The sequence below is a fragment of the Camelina sativa genome, chromosome 13 (genome assembly GCF_030686135.1).
Source record: "Camelina sativa cultivar CO46 ecotype springtype chromosome 13, ASM3068613v1".
NCBI lineage: Eukaryota > Viridiplantae > Streptophyta > Magnoliopsida > Brassicales > Brassicaceae > Camelina > Camelina sativa.
In genome coordinates, this window is record NC_141892.1 from 8,838,517 (window position 1) to 8,852,031 (window position 13,515).

The 13,515-nt window shown below is 37.4% G+C and overlaps 3 protein-coding genes across 52 annotated transcripts; 2 read left to right on the forward strand and 1 right to left on the reverse strand.

The window, feature by feature from the left end:
- The first annotated feature begins 75 nt into the window (after positions 1-75).
- On the forward strand, positions 76-3,064 carry LOC104738080 (SNF1-related protein kinase regulatory subunit beta-1). Of its 10 annotated transcripts, XM_087481309.1 has the most exons (6): positions 129-239; positions 322-525; positions 1,718-1,828; positions 1,921-2,099; positions 2,202-2,364; positions 2,465-3,064. In XM_087481309.1, the coding sequence occupies exons 2-6, from the start codon at positions 322-324 to the stop codon at positions 2,780-2,782; spliced, it is 975 nt and encodes a 324-aa protein (XP_087337435.1). In that variant the 5' UTR covers positions 129-239; the 3' UTR covers positions 2,783-3,064. The 10 variants fall into 10 exon arrangements, with proteins under 10 accessions (XP_087337437.1, XP_087337438.1, XP_087337435.1 ...); XM_087481311.1 differs by lacking the exon at positions 1,718-1,828 and having other exon boundaries at positions 76-239; XM_087481312.1 differs by lacking the exon at positions 1,718-1,828 and having other exon boundaries at positions 89-244.
- LOC104736197 (pentatricopeptide repeat-containing protein At5g21222) lies at positions 3,057-8,183 on the forward strand. Of its 41 annotated transcripts, none has more exons than XM_087481287.1 (13): positions 3,057-3,472; positions 3,778-3,981; positions 4,138-4,200; positions 4,332-4,403; positions 4,566-4,673; positions 4,785-4,865; positions 5,065-5,118; positions 5,196-5,321; positions 5,411-5,500; positions 5,965-6,087; positions 6,331-7,203; positions 7,288-7,602; positions 7,685-8,183. In XM_087481287.1, exons 2-13 carry the CDS (start codon positions 3,811-3,813, stop codon positions 7,715-7,717), a joined length of 2,109 nt encoding a protein of 702 aa, XP_087337413.1. In that variant the 5' UTR covers positions 3,057-3,472; positions 3,778-3,810; the 3' UTR covers positions 7,718-8,183. The 41 variants fall into 41 exon arrangements, with proteins under 41 accessions (XP_087337413.1, XP_010454441.2, XP_010454448.2 ...); XM_010456146.3 differs by having other exon boundaries at positions 3,127-3,492; XM_087481296.1 differs by having other exon boundaries at positions 3,150-3,533; positions 4,332-4,461.
- Positions 8,184-8,354: 171 nt separating this feature from the next.
- LOC104736198 (calmodulin-7) lies at positions 8,355-10,007 on the reverse strand. Its single transcript, XM_087481319.1, has 2 exons — positions 9,814-10,007; positions 8,355-8,941 (listed from the first exon to the last, which is right to left on the reverse strand). The coding sequence occupies exons 1-2, from the start codon at positions 9,887-9,889 to the stop codon at positions 8,568-8,570; spliced, it is 450 nt and encodes a 149-aa protein (XP_087337445.1). The 5' UTR covers positions 9,890-10,007; the 3' UTR covers positions 8,355-8,567.
- Between the last annotated feature and the right edge of the window lie 3,508 nt (positions 10,008-13,515).

The window sequence follows — 13,515 nt, forward strand, 5'->3', positions numbered from 1 at the left end:
TTGCAATAATATCATACAAGAAAAAAAAAAAAAAAAAAAAAAGAGGATAATTATCAACATTTTGGACGCCAAGTCACTCGTTTATCCATTTGGTACGGATTTAATAATTTCTCAGAGCCCTTTTTTATGCAAATCTCTTTACACTACCGATGGCATTCCTCGTAATTAACTCCTAACCTCAGGGTCGTTTTTATATTATCTCCTCTCCCCTCCTTCGTCCTCCCTCCATTTTTCTTCACGTCTGGTTCCGTCTCTCTCTCTCTCTCTCTCTCTCTTCTCCGTCTCTCTCTCTCTCTCACTTATTTGATTTGGGGTTTTCAGATGGGAAATGCCAACGGCAAAGAAGACGACGCCGCCGCCGTCACTAGCGGTGGTGGTGCAGATGTCACCTCATCTTCGGCGAGATCCAACGGCGGCGATCCTTCTGCACGCAGTCGTCATCGTCGTCCTTCTTCAGACTCTATGAGCAGTTCTCCTCCCGGAAGTCCCGCTCGATCTCCATCTCCTTTCTTATTCGCTCCTCAGGTTTCCCTCTCTCTCTCTCTCTCTCTCTCGAGATTCTCTCTATCTCTGTGTGTTTTAATCGTTGAATTTGTTGATGTTTGGATGATTTAATTGAAACATTGTTGGAAGTTTTCGTTCCAAGAGTCTCTTCCTTCTGATTTGGTGGTTGAGTTTTAAGAATATTCACTTGACTTTTCATATGTCTCATTAATTGAGACATTTCTTCGTTTTCGATTCGCCTTTGGATTATTAGAACAAAAGCTTCAACCTTTTTTTTATGACTGAACTCTATTTTGTATACTTTGATTTGTTCTTCCTTAGGATTTTCAGCTGGGAAAGGTTTGGATTTCTTGTTCTTAAGGCTTTTTCTTTAGAGGGGTTTAGAGATTCTGTACTAAGGAATCTCTTTTTGTTTTTTGTTTTGGTTATCTTTGTTAAAGTATCTTGAGATAATGCATACTGTGGAAAAGTTTCTACCTGTTTTTGATATGTTAATTAGGTGTTTTAGCTGTTGTTTTTTCCTGCCGCTCTCTATTCCGGTCATGATTTCTTGAGTCTTGATGTTCCCTAGTGAATCTTTTGTGTAATGTATCTGTGAAGAGAGATTTTTTTGCTGAGTCTAAGCACTTTTGTGAGTGGAATCTTTTGTATAATGGATTTGGACTTGACTCGGATTTGTCTGTTGGTTCTTGAGATGTCAAAAGTTCTGGTAAGAAGTAAACAAGTCGTTCTCTCCCCCTTCGTTTTGGCAAAGGGAGAGGCTTAGTCTTCCTGGCAAATCTGCTTTCAGGGAAGTTCTTATTTGTTGTCTTGGTTATATCATGCCTAGTTTAGAAAGGTTTATACCAGCCAGATTGGATGATAATCCTTGTGCTCTAGGTTTCTATTGCTGATTATGATTTTCCTCCTGCTCTCCGGCCATTACTATTAGTTGATACCGTTTTGTTGATTGGTATGTCTCAACGTGAGTCTTCTGTGTAATGTTCCTTTGCTTTCATTTTGAAAGGGAGGAAAATGTGAATGATTCATTGCACCTTTTAAATTGCTGCATTTCGAAATGTGAATGATTCATTGCACCTTTTAGATTGACCTGGTTTATACCGGTTGGTGGGATTAGTCAGATATCTTATGGTAATCAGGTCATGTCTAGATTATAGTAAATATATCATTCTATTGCTTGCTATATTCATTGTTCCACTCCTTTTCTTTTCAGCGCACATTGTTATTCCACCTAACTTCTTACAACATTTGCTCACCTATGCGTCACCTCTTCCATTGTTTAGGCATAACATGTGTACCTAATGGCTGCATTTCGTGTCAGATGGTAGATATAATGTTGTATAACATTCGCCAGTTTTTCTCGCACTTTGTTTTGACAAATCTGTCAGCTTAAAATTTATGTGCTTACTACCTCAGGTTCCCGTGGCTCCATTGCAGAGGGCAAACGCCCCTCCTTCTCCTAATAACATCCAATGGAACCAATCTCCAAGAGTTTTTGATTATCCCGCAGAGCAAGGAATCCCAACGATCATTACATGGAACCAGGGAGGTAATGATGTGGCGGTGGAAGGATCATGGGACAATTGGAGATCAAGGTATAGGTTGATATGTTTCTCGAGAATTTGTTCTCGAGCTTTCTGTACATTTGTATATGTTAATATGAGTACTAAGCATATATATATATTTACATTCTTTAGGAAGAAGCTACAGAAGTCTGGAAAAGACCACTCAATTCTCTTTGTTCTTCCATCTGGCATATACCACTACAAGGTGATTGTCGACGGTGAATCCAAATACATCCCAGATTTACCGTTTGTATCAGATGAAGTGGGAAATGTCTGTAACGTTCTCGATGTTCATGTAAGTAAATTCCTGTCTCTTTTTTTTTTTTTTTTTTTTCATGTTAAATCTAATCTACCAATCAACTTACAGTGTAACAGTATCTGCAATCATTATGCAGAACTTTGTGCCAGAAAACCCAGAAAGCATAGTGGAGTTTGAGGCGCCACCGTCACCTGAACATAGCTACTGTCAAACCCTTCCAGCAGCAGAAGATTACGCAAAAGAGCCACTGATGGTGCCACCACAGCTTCATCTAACACTTCTTGGTACAACTGAAGAAACAGCCATAGCGACAAAGCCTCAACATGTGGTGCTTAATCATGTGTTCATAGAGCAAGGGTGGACACCTCAATCCATTGTAGCTTTGGGTTTAACACACAGGTTCGAGTCTAAGTACATAACTGTTGTCCTCTACAAACCGCTCACACGGCCCTAAAAACCAAATCCAATGCCACATTGTTCTCTCTCTCTCTCTCTTTTTTTTTTTAAAAAAAAATCCATCTCTCAAGTCAAGTATGTGAAAACCTGTTCTTTGATCATCGTGAGTGCCCAACTTTGAGTTTATTAACCTCTGTGTTACCTTGGTTTGGTGGTGCTTATGTACAAAAAGCTTCTCATTTGTAAACAAAGAAAACAAAAAGTGCGATTTTTCTTGTTCCCTGCTACAATTGTAAAATACGTTCCCTTTTAGTAATAATAATAATGTCTCTGGAGAAAAGCTAACCAATCAAAATGAAAAAGAAAACTAGAAAAGTGTAACGAGGGCTCCCTCATCAATACACGTCGTCTTTTTTTTTGTGTTTGTTTTAATTGAATAAATATAATTTGGATAAGAAAAAGATAAAAGAGAAATAAGGAGAGTGAAAGCGAGCCACACGATGGGGTATGGCGGAAGAAGAAGCATCGACCGAGTAATTGAGACGGATCAAGCTGCTATTGACTATGAGAGAGACTCTGTTTCCAATTACTTTGCTCTCTGTATTTCTCGCCGGGAGTTCACATTACCTCTCGGAACATTAATCCTCCCTCCTTTGATTAGCCAACTCTAGTGTTGTAGGAAGGGCTGCATGCGATTTCAACTCTAGTCTAGTGGCTTCCTTTTTTTCTCGGGACAATTCGCAGCCAGGTGTGTTGTATTTCCCGAAGGTTCGTTGTGCTTTTCCTTCGATCGAAGAATCAATCATTCGGTAAATTGGATAATTTGGTCCGTCCCTTGTTCGTATAACGTTGTACAGAATCAAACGTGCATGAGGAGCCTGAATTCAGAATTTTGCTTTTGGTTGTATACACACTGCATACGTTAGTGTAGCATTTTGGATGTACGCGTATGCATGAACTATATATATATATTATGCATCAATACTCTCTCCTATTCTGTATATTATTTAGAGGAAATTCTAACATCAAGATTACGTTTTCAAGAAGAAACAGATTGTGGAGATCAAGAGGTGAACTCTGAGTGTGATGAGTGAGCCAAAGGTCAGGCGTTGGGTTGGAAAGTACGAGGTTGGAAGAACCATTGGTGAATGTGCTTTTGCAAAAGTGAGGTTTGCTCGACATTCTGAGACAGGACAACCCGTGGCTCTCATGATCCTTGATAAAGAGAAGGTTCTTAACCATAAGATGGCTGCTCAAGTAATTCTCTTTTCTAATTTGCATCCTTTTTTTTTTTTCTTTCATGTCTCCTCCCTTGTCCACTGATATGCCCGTTTACATTTCCTGGAAGTCAAATGTAGTTTTCTGTCTTCAATCCGGAAGTATGATGTGGGTCTTTCCTACTTTCTTTTACAGATTAAGAGAGATATTTCTACTATGAAGTTGATAAACCATCCAAATGTTCTTCAGCTTTATGAGGTCTATCTTCATGCCCCCGACTTTTCTCTACGTATCTCTATTTTTCCTTTGATTAGCCAGGAATTAACAGCTCTTTGGAATCGAAGCTGAAAGCTAACTTTTAACAAAATAATTTGGCATATGTTGTCCAGGTTTTGGCGAGCAAGGCGAAGATGTATATTGTCCTAGAGTTCATCAGTGGTGGAGAGCTTTTTGAAAAAATTGTGAGTGTTCCCTCTTCCTCCCCAAGGGCCTCAACTTGTGTCTGATATATCCTTTGGTGTAAGAATCATGCATTAAATCCCTCATGCTCAGCTTAGAAGTTCCTGTATATTACAGGTGAAAATATATTAATTTTGGTTTTTTACCAATTTGAACTTGTGAAGAAAATTGATGGGCGCATGAATGAAGACGACGCACGGAGATACTTCCAGCAGCTTATCAACGCAGTTGATTATTGCCACACCAACGGTGTGTACCACAGAGACTTGAAGGTACAAAGAAACGTTTTTGGTAACTCTTTGTCCCAAGTTTGCAGTGTGGTTTTCTTTTAAGTGCAGCTAATTGATGCCTAAATTTTCTCTTCTTTACTTCTTTCAATTTAGCCAGAAAATTTGCTTCTTGATGCTCAAGGAAATCTGAAAGTCTCTGATTTTGGATTCAGTGCCTTGTCCCAACAAGTCGAGGTAACCACTGATTTTTTTTTTTTGAGCATCATTTAGTTTACCTGAGTTCCTACGTATCTGTCCTTGTCTTATTCTAATGAGTGTGCCTGAACTTCGGTAATGATGTTTTCATTGATTACATTAACAAATTTTTAATAAGATCCGTAACAGTGATCTTTCAAGATTCTTTCCGCTTATCAGAATTGCTTGGTTTTGGCAGGGAAATGGCCTTCATCACACTGCATGTGGAACTCCAAACTATGCTGCTCCTAAGGTATGCTTCGGCATGTGGCTTTTTATGCCAGTTGCTGCTCCATTTGTTTGATAGCTTCCTTGTTACTTTGTCCCAAGGTTCTTACTGATCAAGACTACGATGGGGCAAAGGCAGACTTGTTGTCATGTGGAGTGATACTCTTTGTGCTACTTGCTGGTTATTTGCCTTTTGAGGATTCTAGTCTCACGACGTTGTACAAAAAGGTAAAAAAATTGTAATATATTTTCAGGCTTCATCCTCACCATTATCTGTGATTCGTGTTTCTATGTTGCATTTTTGTCCTTTTTTTCAGATCTCATCTGCTGAATTCAGTTTTCCTACTTGGCCCTCTTCTGGTGCTAAGAACTTGATCGTCCGAATCTTGGATCCAAACCCTATCACTGTAAGATATTTGATTGTACCACTGCTATTAAGCTTTAAATGTATCCTTCTTTTATTTTCTTCTGTCGAACTTCAACAATCTCAACTCTCTCTTTTTTTCTTAGACCGATAGGCAAAGTACATGTTGTTATCTTTGGAAAATTTATTTGTAGTTTTGGTCTAAAGTGTACATTTAATTGTCTCTGCTTATTTTTTCGATTCTTGCTGACTATTTCCTTCTCTTTCCATTCCACTGCCTAAAAAGAGCTACTATACTTTGGCTAAAATATTCAGAAGTTTATGACCTTCCTACAATTGTTAGTCCCATAGATAAATGCACGTCATAGTCATACAAAGCGGATGTTTTATCCGTTTCCTGCTTGTAGAACTTTCTCATTTAAAAGTTAAAACATCTACAGATATATTAACGATACTCGTCCTTAAATTTCAAAGGTGGAACTAATTGACAGTGTGTTAACATGCCAGCGTATCACAATTCCAGAGATTTTGGAAGATGTGTGGTTCAAGAAAGATTACAAGCCAGCTGTGTTTGAAGAGAAGAACGAAGCAAATTTGGCTGATGTGGAAGCTGTTTTTAACGATTCTGAAGTGAGTCATTTTTTTAACCTGAGATCTGTTGGATAATTGAGTTGAAAGGGTATAATCACCTAGGTTCCGTACTTGTGTTAGGTTAGAGTGCTCTTACAACTGACAGGGGAGTCTTGCTATGTGGAAAGTAGAGGATCTGATTCAACAATATCAAACATCTTTGAAATAACGTATATTATTATATTATTATTGCTTGGTTGCATATGAAGAGAGCTTGAGATAACGTATGCCTTTGCTTCACAGGATGGGAGAGTGCAATTGAGGTCATTTCCTTGTGTGATATGTTCAGGTGGTACTACTTGTGGCGACGTTCGTTCAAGGACCAAACTGATGAACGGGTTGATAGAACGAGGGAGACCGCAAGAGGCACATTCCATTTTCAACACTCTTATTGAGGAAGGCCACAAGCCAAGCATCATCACATACACCACTCTTGTAACTGCATTGACCCGTCAGAAGCACTTCCACTCTCTCCTTTCCCTTATCTCTAAAGTCGAGAAAAATGGCCTTAAACCCGACACCATTCTCTTCAATGCCATCATCAACGCCTCTTCCGAGTCTGGAAATCTCGATCAAGCAATGAAGATCTTTGAAAAAATGAAGGAAAGTGGATGTAAACCCACAACAAGTACATTTAATACTCTCATTAAAGGATATGGAAAACTTGGTAAGCTAGAGGAATCTTCAAGACTCCTGGAAATGATGTTACGGGATGAGATGCTCCAACCAAATGACAGAACATGTAACATACTTGTCCAGGCTTGGTGTAACCAGAGGAAGATTGAAGAAGCATGGAACATTGTATATAAGATGCAATCTTATGGGGTAAAACCTGATGTAGTAACTTTTAACACATTGGCAAGAGCATATGCGCGGATCGATTCAACATATACAGCTGAGGATATGATCATACCAAGGATGTTACACAACAAAGTTAAACCAAATGTACGTACCTGCGGTACCATAGTGAATGGCTACTGTGAAGAGGGTAAGATGGAAGAAGCTCTGAGGTTTTTCTATAGAATGAAAGAACTTGGAGTTCATCCAAATCTCTTTGTTTTTAACTCTCTAATCAAGGGCTTCCTTGACATCAAGGATATGGATGGAGTTGGCGAGGTGAGCTTTATAGTTTATAAGCTGTTCAATAGTTTCATTTACATCCATTTTTTTTTCTTAAATACGGGCATGTTAATATGATAGGTGGTGGATCTGATGGAAGAATATGGGGTAAAACCTGACGTGGTAACATTTAGCACCTTAATGAATGCATGGAGTTCTGTTGGAGATATGAAAAGATGCGAAGAGATCTATAGAGATATGTTGGAAGGAGGAATAGATCCTGACACTCATGCATTTAGTATCCTTGCCAAAGGGTATGCTCGAGCTGGAGAGCCCGAAAAAGCGGAGGAAATCTTGAATCAGATGAGAAAATTTGGTGTTCGCCCAAATGTAGTGATCTACACACAGATCATAAGCGGTTGGTGCAGCGCGGGTGAGATGAAGAAAGCAATGCAGGTATATAACAAAATGTGTAGAATCGTTGGTTTGTCGCCTAACTTGACTACTTACGAGACTCTTATATGGGGATTTGGGGAAGCGAGACAGCCATGGAAAGCGGAAGAGTTACTGAAAGACATGGAAGAGAAGAATGTTGTTCCCACAAGGAAAACTATGCAACTCATAGCTGATGGATGGAAAGCTATTGGTGTCTCTAATAGTAATGATGCCGATACGTTGGGCTCTTCTTTCTCAACTTCCTCCAAAATCAATATCCCAAATCATACCGTCTCATCGAAAAGCCCATTGTTCTTAAAGGGAATGCCTGAGAAACCAAAGCTATGCATCAAGTCTCAGTATGGTTTGAGGCAGAGTGTTTTGGTGGTGTTGTGCAGAGACCAGTTTGGGGAAGCGGGGAGAATTTGCAAATTCATATAGACTTTGTTTTGCTTTAGAGATGGAGCTAAATTAAAGGGTAAGAGAAGCTAATCACAGATTGGTGTCGATGGAATTTTAAGACAAACAGGAAGTAAAGTACATTTTTCTGTACAAATACATTTTCTAAAAGAAGTTCAATGAAAATTATGGTGTTTTAACAAGCAGGAAATGAGATGGATAATGTTAATGTGTTAAATTCTTTTCCTTTATATTGGAAAAGTTGGGATGGTTTGAATTTTGATCAATGGTTTGGTTACCGTTTAGAGCCCAAGCCACTCAAACCAATCCACCAATGCAATTTGATTGGTTGGTCTAAGGAAATATAAAAGCAATTATTAAGTTGCATCAATTCTTTCAATTGCAAAATATGAGTTCATACTTTCACATAACACTAAAGAACCAAACCAAAACAAAAGAAAGCAAGCAACAATAAAAAAGGAAGGAAGCAAACGATGTCCTAAAGAACGCAAACATAATGAAGTCATGATGAAACTTCACTGTAAGAAATCATAAATCTTGTTTCTTAATATGGGGTTAAGATAATCTCACTTAGCCATCATGACTTTAACGAATTCCTCATAGTTGATCTGACCATCGCCATCAACATCTGCTTCTCGGATCATCTCATCAACTTCCTCGTCGGTTAGCTTCTCCCCAAGATTTGTCATCACATGTCGAAGCTCAGCTGCAGAGATGAAACCATTCTGGTCTTTATCGAAAACCCTGAATGCTTCCTTCAGCTCTTCCTCTGAATCAGTGTCCTTCATTTTCCTTGCCATCAGGTTCAGGAACTCCGGGAAATCTATGGTACCGTTCCCGTCTGCATCAACTTCATTGATCATGTCTTGTAGCTCGGCTTCTGTTGGGTTTTGCCCCAGAGACCTCATCACGGTTCCAAGCTCCTTGGTGGTGATGCAACCTGCACAGTCAGATTCAGATATAAATTACAGAGACAGACAGCAGTTCCAAACATGTTTAAGATGATCAACTTCAAAAATAAACAAAATCCATTGCATTTCTTATTTCAACTGATGAAGATCTGGAAAGTAAATAGAGAAATGATTTCTCATCATACAATAGACATAATAAACTCTTCAAGGCTTCATTTAGTGTTAAAGGAAAGAAAATATTGCGTGTTTATTTCATATTTCCTTATGTGTACTGCACTAGTCAATCTAGACTCATGTGCATTAAAAGACACAATATTCTTTCCCCATATCTCTTAACATGGATGGTATCAAAGCCAAAGTTAAAAAAAAAAAACCCTAGCCACTTCGTTCCATTGAGCCCACATCTCACTGTCCAAATGCCATAAATGTACAATACAAGGTGCTAAGAATGAAGCAACACAACATAATTTCGCAAGCTCTTCACCAAGCATCTACAACATCAATCCTTTTTTCAACAACGAACCATTTAACTCTCAACTAACAACTCAATCTCAATATCATATATATATATGGATAATTTTCATGAAAAATATAGCATTGCTGAATGAACACTGACTAGTAAAATACAGAATGAACCAAATCAACCCCAAAAAAAAAAAACGAAGCGATCGAGCGAGCGTACAAGCAAACAAACACCGCTTGAATCTGAGAATAATGACTCATTATCGAACAAGCAAAGAAAGCTAGATCGTTCACGAATTCAAGTGAAACAAAACACGAACTGTACCCAAGCAAAATGAAGATCATGGGAAAGCCAGTGAAACAAAACACGAATTCAAGAACGGAGGAATCATCGGAAGAAAAGATAAAAAGTTATAGATCTGTGAAAATGAGAACATACCATCACCATCCTTATCGAAGAGGCTAAAAGCTTCCTTGAACTCTGAGATCTGGTCATCGGTGAGCTGATCCGCCATTTTCCTTCTACCTTCTTTTTTTTTTTTTTTTTTTTTGGAACTCCCGAGAAAATTTTGCTAAATGATTTTAGGATTTATTTTGTCTACAAGAGCTTTTATAAAAGACACAGCCCAACATAAATATATGGTTGGGCGGCTTGGGCCTCTTAAAGATCAAATGACGATTTCTCAAAAAAATAATTAAGACAGAATTTATTCTTAATTATTTGTTTTCACTTTTCATAATAAGTTAAATGAAAATTTTATCCATACTTGATTTCTTTCATTATAATATATTTAATTTCTATTAGATACACTAAACCAAATGGTAATAGAGTAAATACCTATCAAACTATTTTATGTGAGGTCATTTTTTTTATATCTTGCAAATAAGTGAAAAAGACAAATATCATCTATATAATAGCATTTATTAATTAATTTTAAAACATATTCAATAGAATATTTTACATCAAAGTATATCAATTAAACTTGTAAAACAATATATGAATACATGTAACATGACATGATTGTCCTCTAAATTACGTTGCATGAAATTAGAAGTGGATAAGTAAAAACAGTTTTTTTTTTAAACGTAATACCAATTTTTTTTTTCAACAAAAGTAAATTATTCAGAATAAAATCTGTCCAAATACAACATTTCCATCAACCAAATTGGAGGATTAGAAATCTATGATATTACAACTCTTCTTTGCCAATAAATGAGCAGCCTCATTGTTGGTACGATGAATGAAGGAAAATTGAATGTCACTAAAGAATCTTGAACAGAACTTAATATCTTGGATTAGACTATAAATTGAGATATCTACTGAAGAACTCGAGAGGGAATCCATCAAAATCTTACAATCACCTTCAAAGCATACATGTTTGTATCCAAGATTAACAGTTTGTTAAATTGCCAATAACAGAGCCTCTGCTTCACCTTAGAGAGAGTTATTTGCTGCCCTTAGGACACTTGATCCCCAATGTGTGGTCATACCATCATTATTACGAACAATCCATCCTCCTATTGTTGTTTTTGTATTCGCCATATAACTTACATCGAAATTGCATTTTACCATTGGTGTTGAAGGTCTCATTCAATGTGGATTCTGCGTGTGTAAACCCGCAGGCACATGTTGGGGTTGAAGTGACAAAGATTGGAGCCACTCAATGGCCTTTGCTTTGGATTGAGATACAGTTCGATGATGATCCGCTAAGATATTATTGAAAATGTAATTACTACGATCTTTCCAAATGTTCCAAATGAGCCAAAGAGGTAGCAGGTTTTGTTCTTTTGAGAGCGAATGATCATTATAAATGTTAAACAAAGAGGCAACTTTTAGTTCATGGTCTGAGGAATGAAAGGGAGATTGTGTTGGTATATTCGCCAAATCCCAAACCAACTTTGCTGATGGACAAGTGAATAATGTATGATTAATCGATTCATCCGATTGTTTGCAACGTTGACAAATTTTGTCAATCTTGACTCCACGAGTGATGAGTCTAGTTGCTGTACCAAGAGATTTAGATAAAACATTCCAAAGAAAATGTTTGATCTTAGGCAAAACTTGAAGTTTCCATAAACGGTTTTTCAGATCAATGGAACCATGGGGTATATCTGGAGCAGGAACTAAATTGGTTGGATCATGTGTAGCAAGCCAATACCCTGAACGAACAGTATACTCACCAGACGAGTTATAATGCCAAACTAACTTATCTTTCGAACATAACTGAGGAATGTATAATTGTGTTAACCCTTGGACATCAGCTGGTTTAACAATGTTAAAGATGGTCTGAGTATTCCATGACTTTGTGTTGTTAGCCGAGTGGATAAGTGTAGACAGCATACCATTATAGTTGGGATCAACCGAACTGACCGGACATGGAGGATGTGAGACAATAACATTATCAACATTAACACCAATAGTCGAACCATCTCCTACAATAACTCTCACACCTTTCTTTAATAGATTCAGACCAGCTAAGATCGAAGACCATCCATATGACTGTTGTTTTTTAGGCGTTGCATCTAGAACTGATACCTCTGGAAAATATCTAGCCTTCATCACCTTTGCAAAAAGACTATCAGGGCAACTTAAGATTCTCCATGCCTGCTTCGCCAAAACAGCATCATTGAACTTTTCTAAGTCTCTAAACCCGAGACCACCTTCTTTCTTAGAGTATTGCAATCTTTTCCAAGCAATCCAAGAGATCTCTCGTGAAGTAGATGTCTATTTCCACCAAAATTTCATCATCAATGACTCTAACTCTGAGATTAAACCAAGAGGTAGTTTGAAACATGACATAGCATAGACCGGCATAACCGCTGCTATAGATTTATGCATAACTTCTTTCCCTGCAGGTGATAGGAACTTGCCACTCCAATTAGACATATGTTGTCGAACCCGCTCAATAAGGTACTCAAACATTTCTTTCTTTTTCTACCAAATTGTTCTGGTAGTCCAAGATACTTCCCCCCTCCCCCTCCTTGGTTTGATATTTGCAAAATTTGTTTCATAGAACTTTGTCGATGACCAAATACACGAGATCCAAAAGTAATAAGAGATTTAGATGTATTGATCTTTTGTCCTGAATAATATTCATAAACATCAAAGACATCTTTCAAAGCTTGGCAGTTCCTACTGTTTGCTCTGCAAAAAAATAAGTTGTCGTCTGCAAACTGTAGATGGGTGATTGGTGGTACGCCATTGCCAATTTTTATTCCTTGTATTAGCTTAGAGGACACTTGGGATTTAATGAGATGGCTTAGAATGTCTGCACAAAGAATAAATAAGTAAGGTGACAGGAGATCTCCCTGACGAATTCCCCGAGAAGGCAATACCTTACCAAATGGTGTACCATTTATTAGGATTGCATACTCAACCGATCGAACTGTGGCCATGATCCAACTAATCCAAGTTGATGAAAAACCAAACAATTTCATCGTGCGTAGTTTCCAAAAAGTTCCATTCAACCCGATCGCATGTTTTACTAACATCTGTTTTAATCGCCATATAAGTTTGCGAGACACGCTTCCGTACTTTAAGAGAGTGCATTAATTCATGAGCTATCAAGATATTGTCAGTAACTAGACGCCCTGGGATGAACGCTGCTTGAGAGTCTGATACAATAGTATCTAAATGACTTTTTAACCGGTTAACAAACCGGTTAACAAGGCAATTGGAAATGATTTTATAAATCACATTGGAGAGTCCAGAGTCCAATGGGACGGTAATCGGATAAAGTATTACGATAAGGTATTTGAATGTATGATAAGTTAATTATTTAACATCACGACATGCAAAATAATATCCTAAATTGAAGAAACTAAAGACAGAACTGTAAGTAAAACAGTAGAATATTGTTTAATATACATATAATGAATTATATATATATATATATATATTTATAATATTTTATCATTCCATATATTAATACTTTATAAATATATTGGCAAAATGACGATTTTACAATAAAAAGTTGCATATCATTCAAGCTTATAATAACATCAAGTTTCAAATTTTTTTAGGTAAAATATACATGAGAAGAAGAAACCGTTTATTTATGTAAGGTCACTGACTCTAGTCAAAATCTGAATGTACTCAGATCTTTTGTCAATATATAACTAATGTAATTAACTAAAACTA

Coding starts and splice junctions, on each gene's coding strand:
- LOC104736198 (XM_087481319.1), bottom strand. CDS start 9,889: ATGGCGGATCAGCTCACCGATGACCAGATCTCAGAGTTCAAGGAAGCT. Junction 8,942..9,813: donor CTTCGATAAGGATGGTGATG/GTATGTTCTCAT, acceptor CTGACTGTGCAG/GTTGCATCACCACCAAGGAG.
- LOC104738080 (XM_087481309.1), top strand. CDS start 322: ATGGGAAATGCCAACGGCAAAGAAGACGACGCCGCCGCCGTCACTAGC. Junction 526..1,717: donor CTTTCTTATTCGCTCCTCAG/GTTTCCCTCTCT, acceptor TTTTCTTTTCAG/CGCACATTGTTATTCCACCT. Junction 1,829..1,920: donor GCTGCATTTCGTGTCAGATG/GTAGATATAATG, acceptor TTACTACCTCAG/GTTCCCGTGGCTCCATTGCA.
- LOC104736197 (XM_010456139.3), top strand. CDS start 3,811: ATGAGTGAGCCAAAGGTCAGGCGTTGGGTTGGAAAGTACGAGGTTGGA. Junction 4,674..4,784: donor TGTACCACAGAGACTTGAAG/GTACAAAGAAAC, acceptor CTTTCAATTTAG/CCAGAAAATTTGCTTCTTGA. Junction 5,119..5,195: donor CAAACTATGCTGCTCCTAAG/GTATGCTTCGGC, acceptor CTTTGTCCCAAG/GTTCTTACTGATCAAGACTA.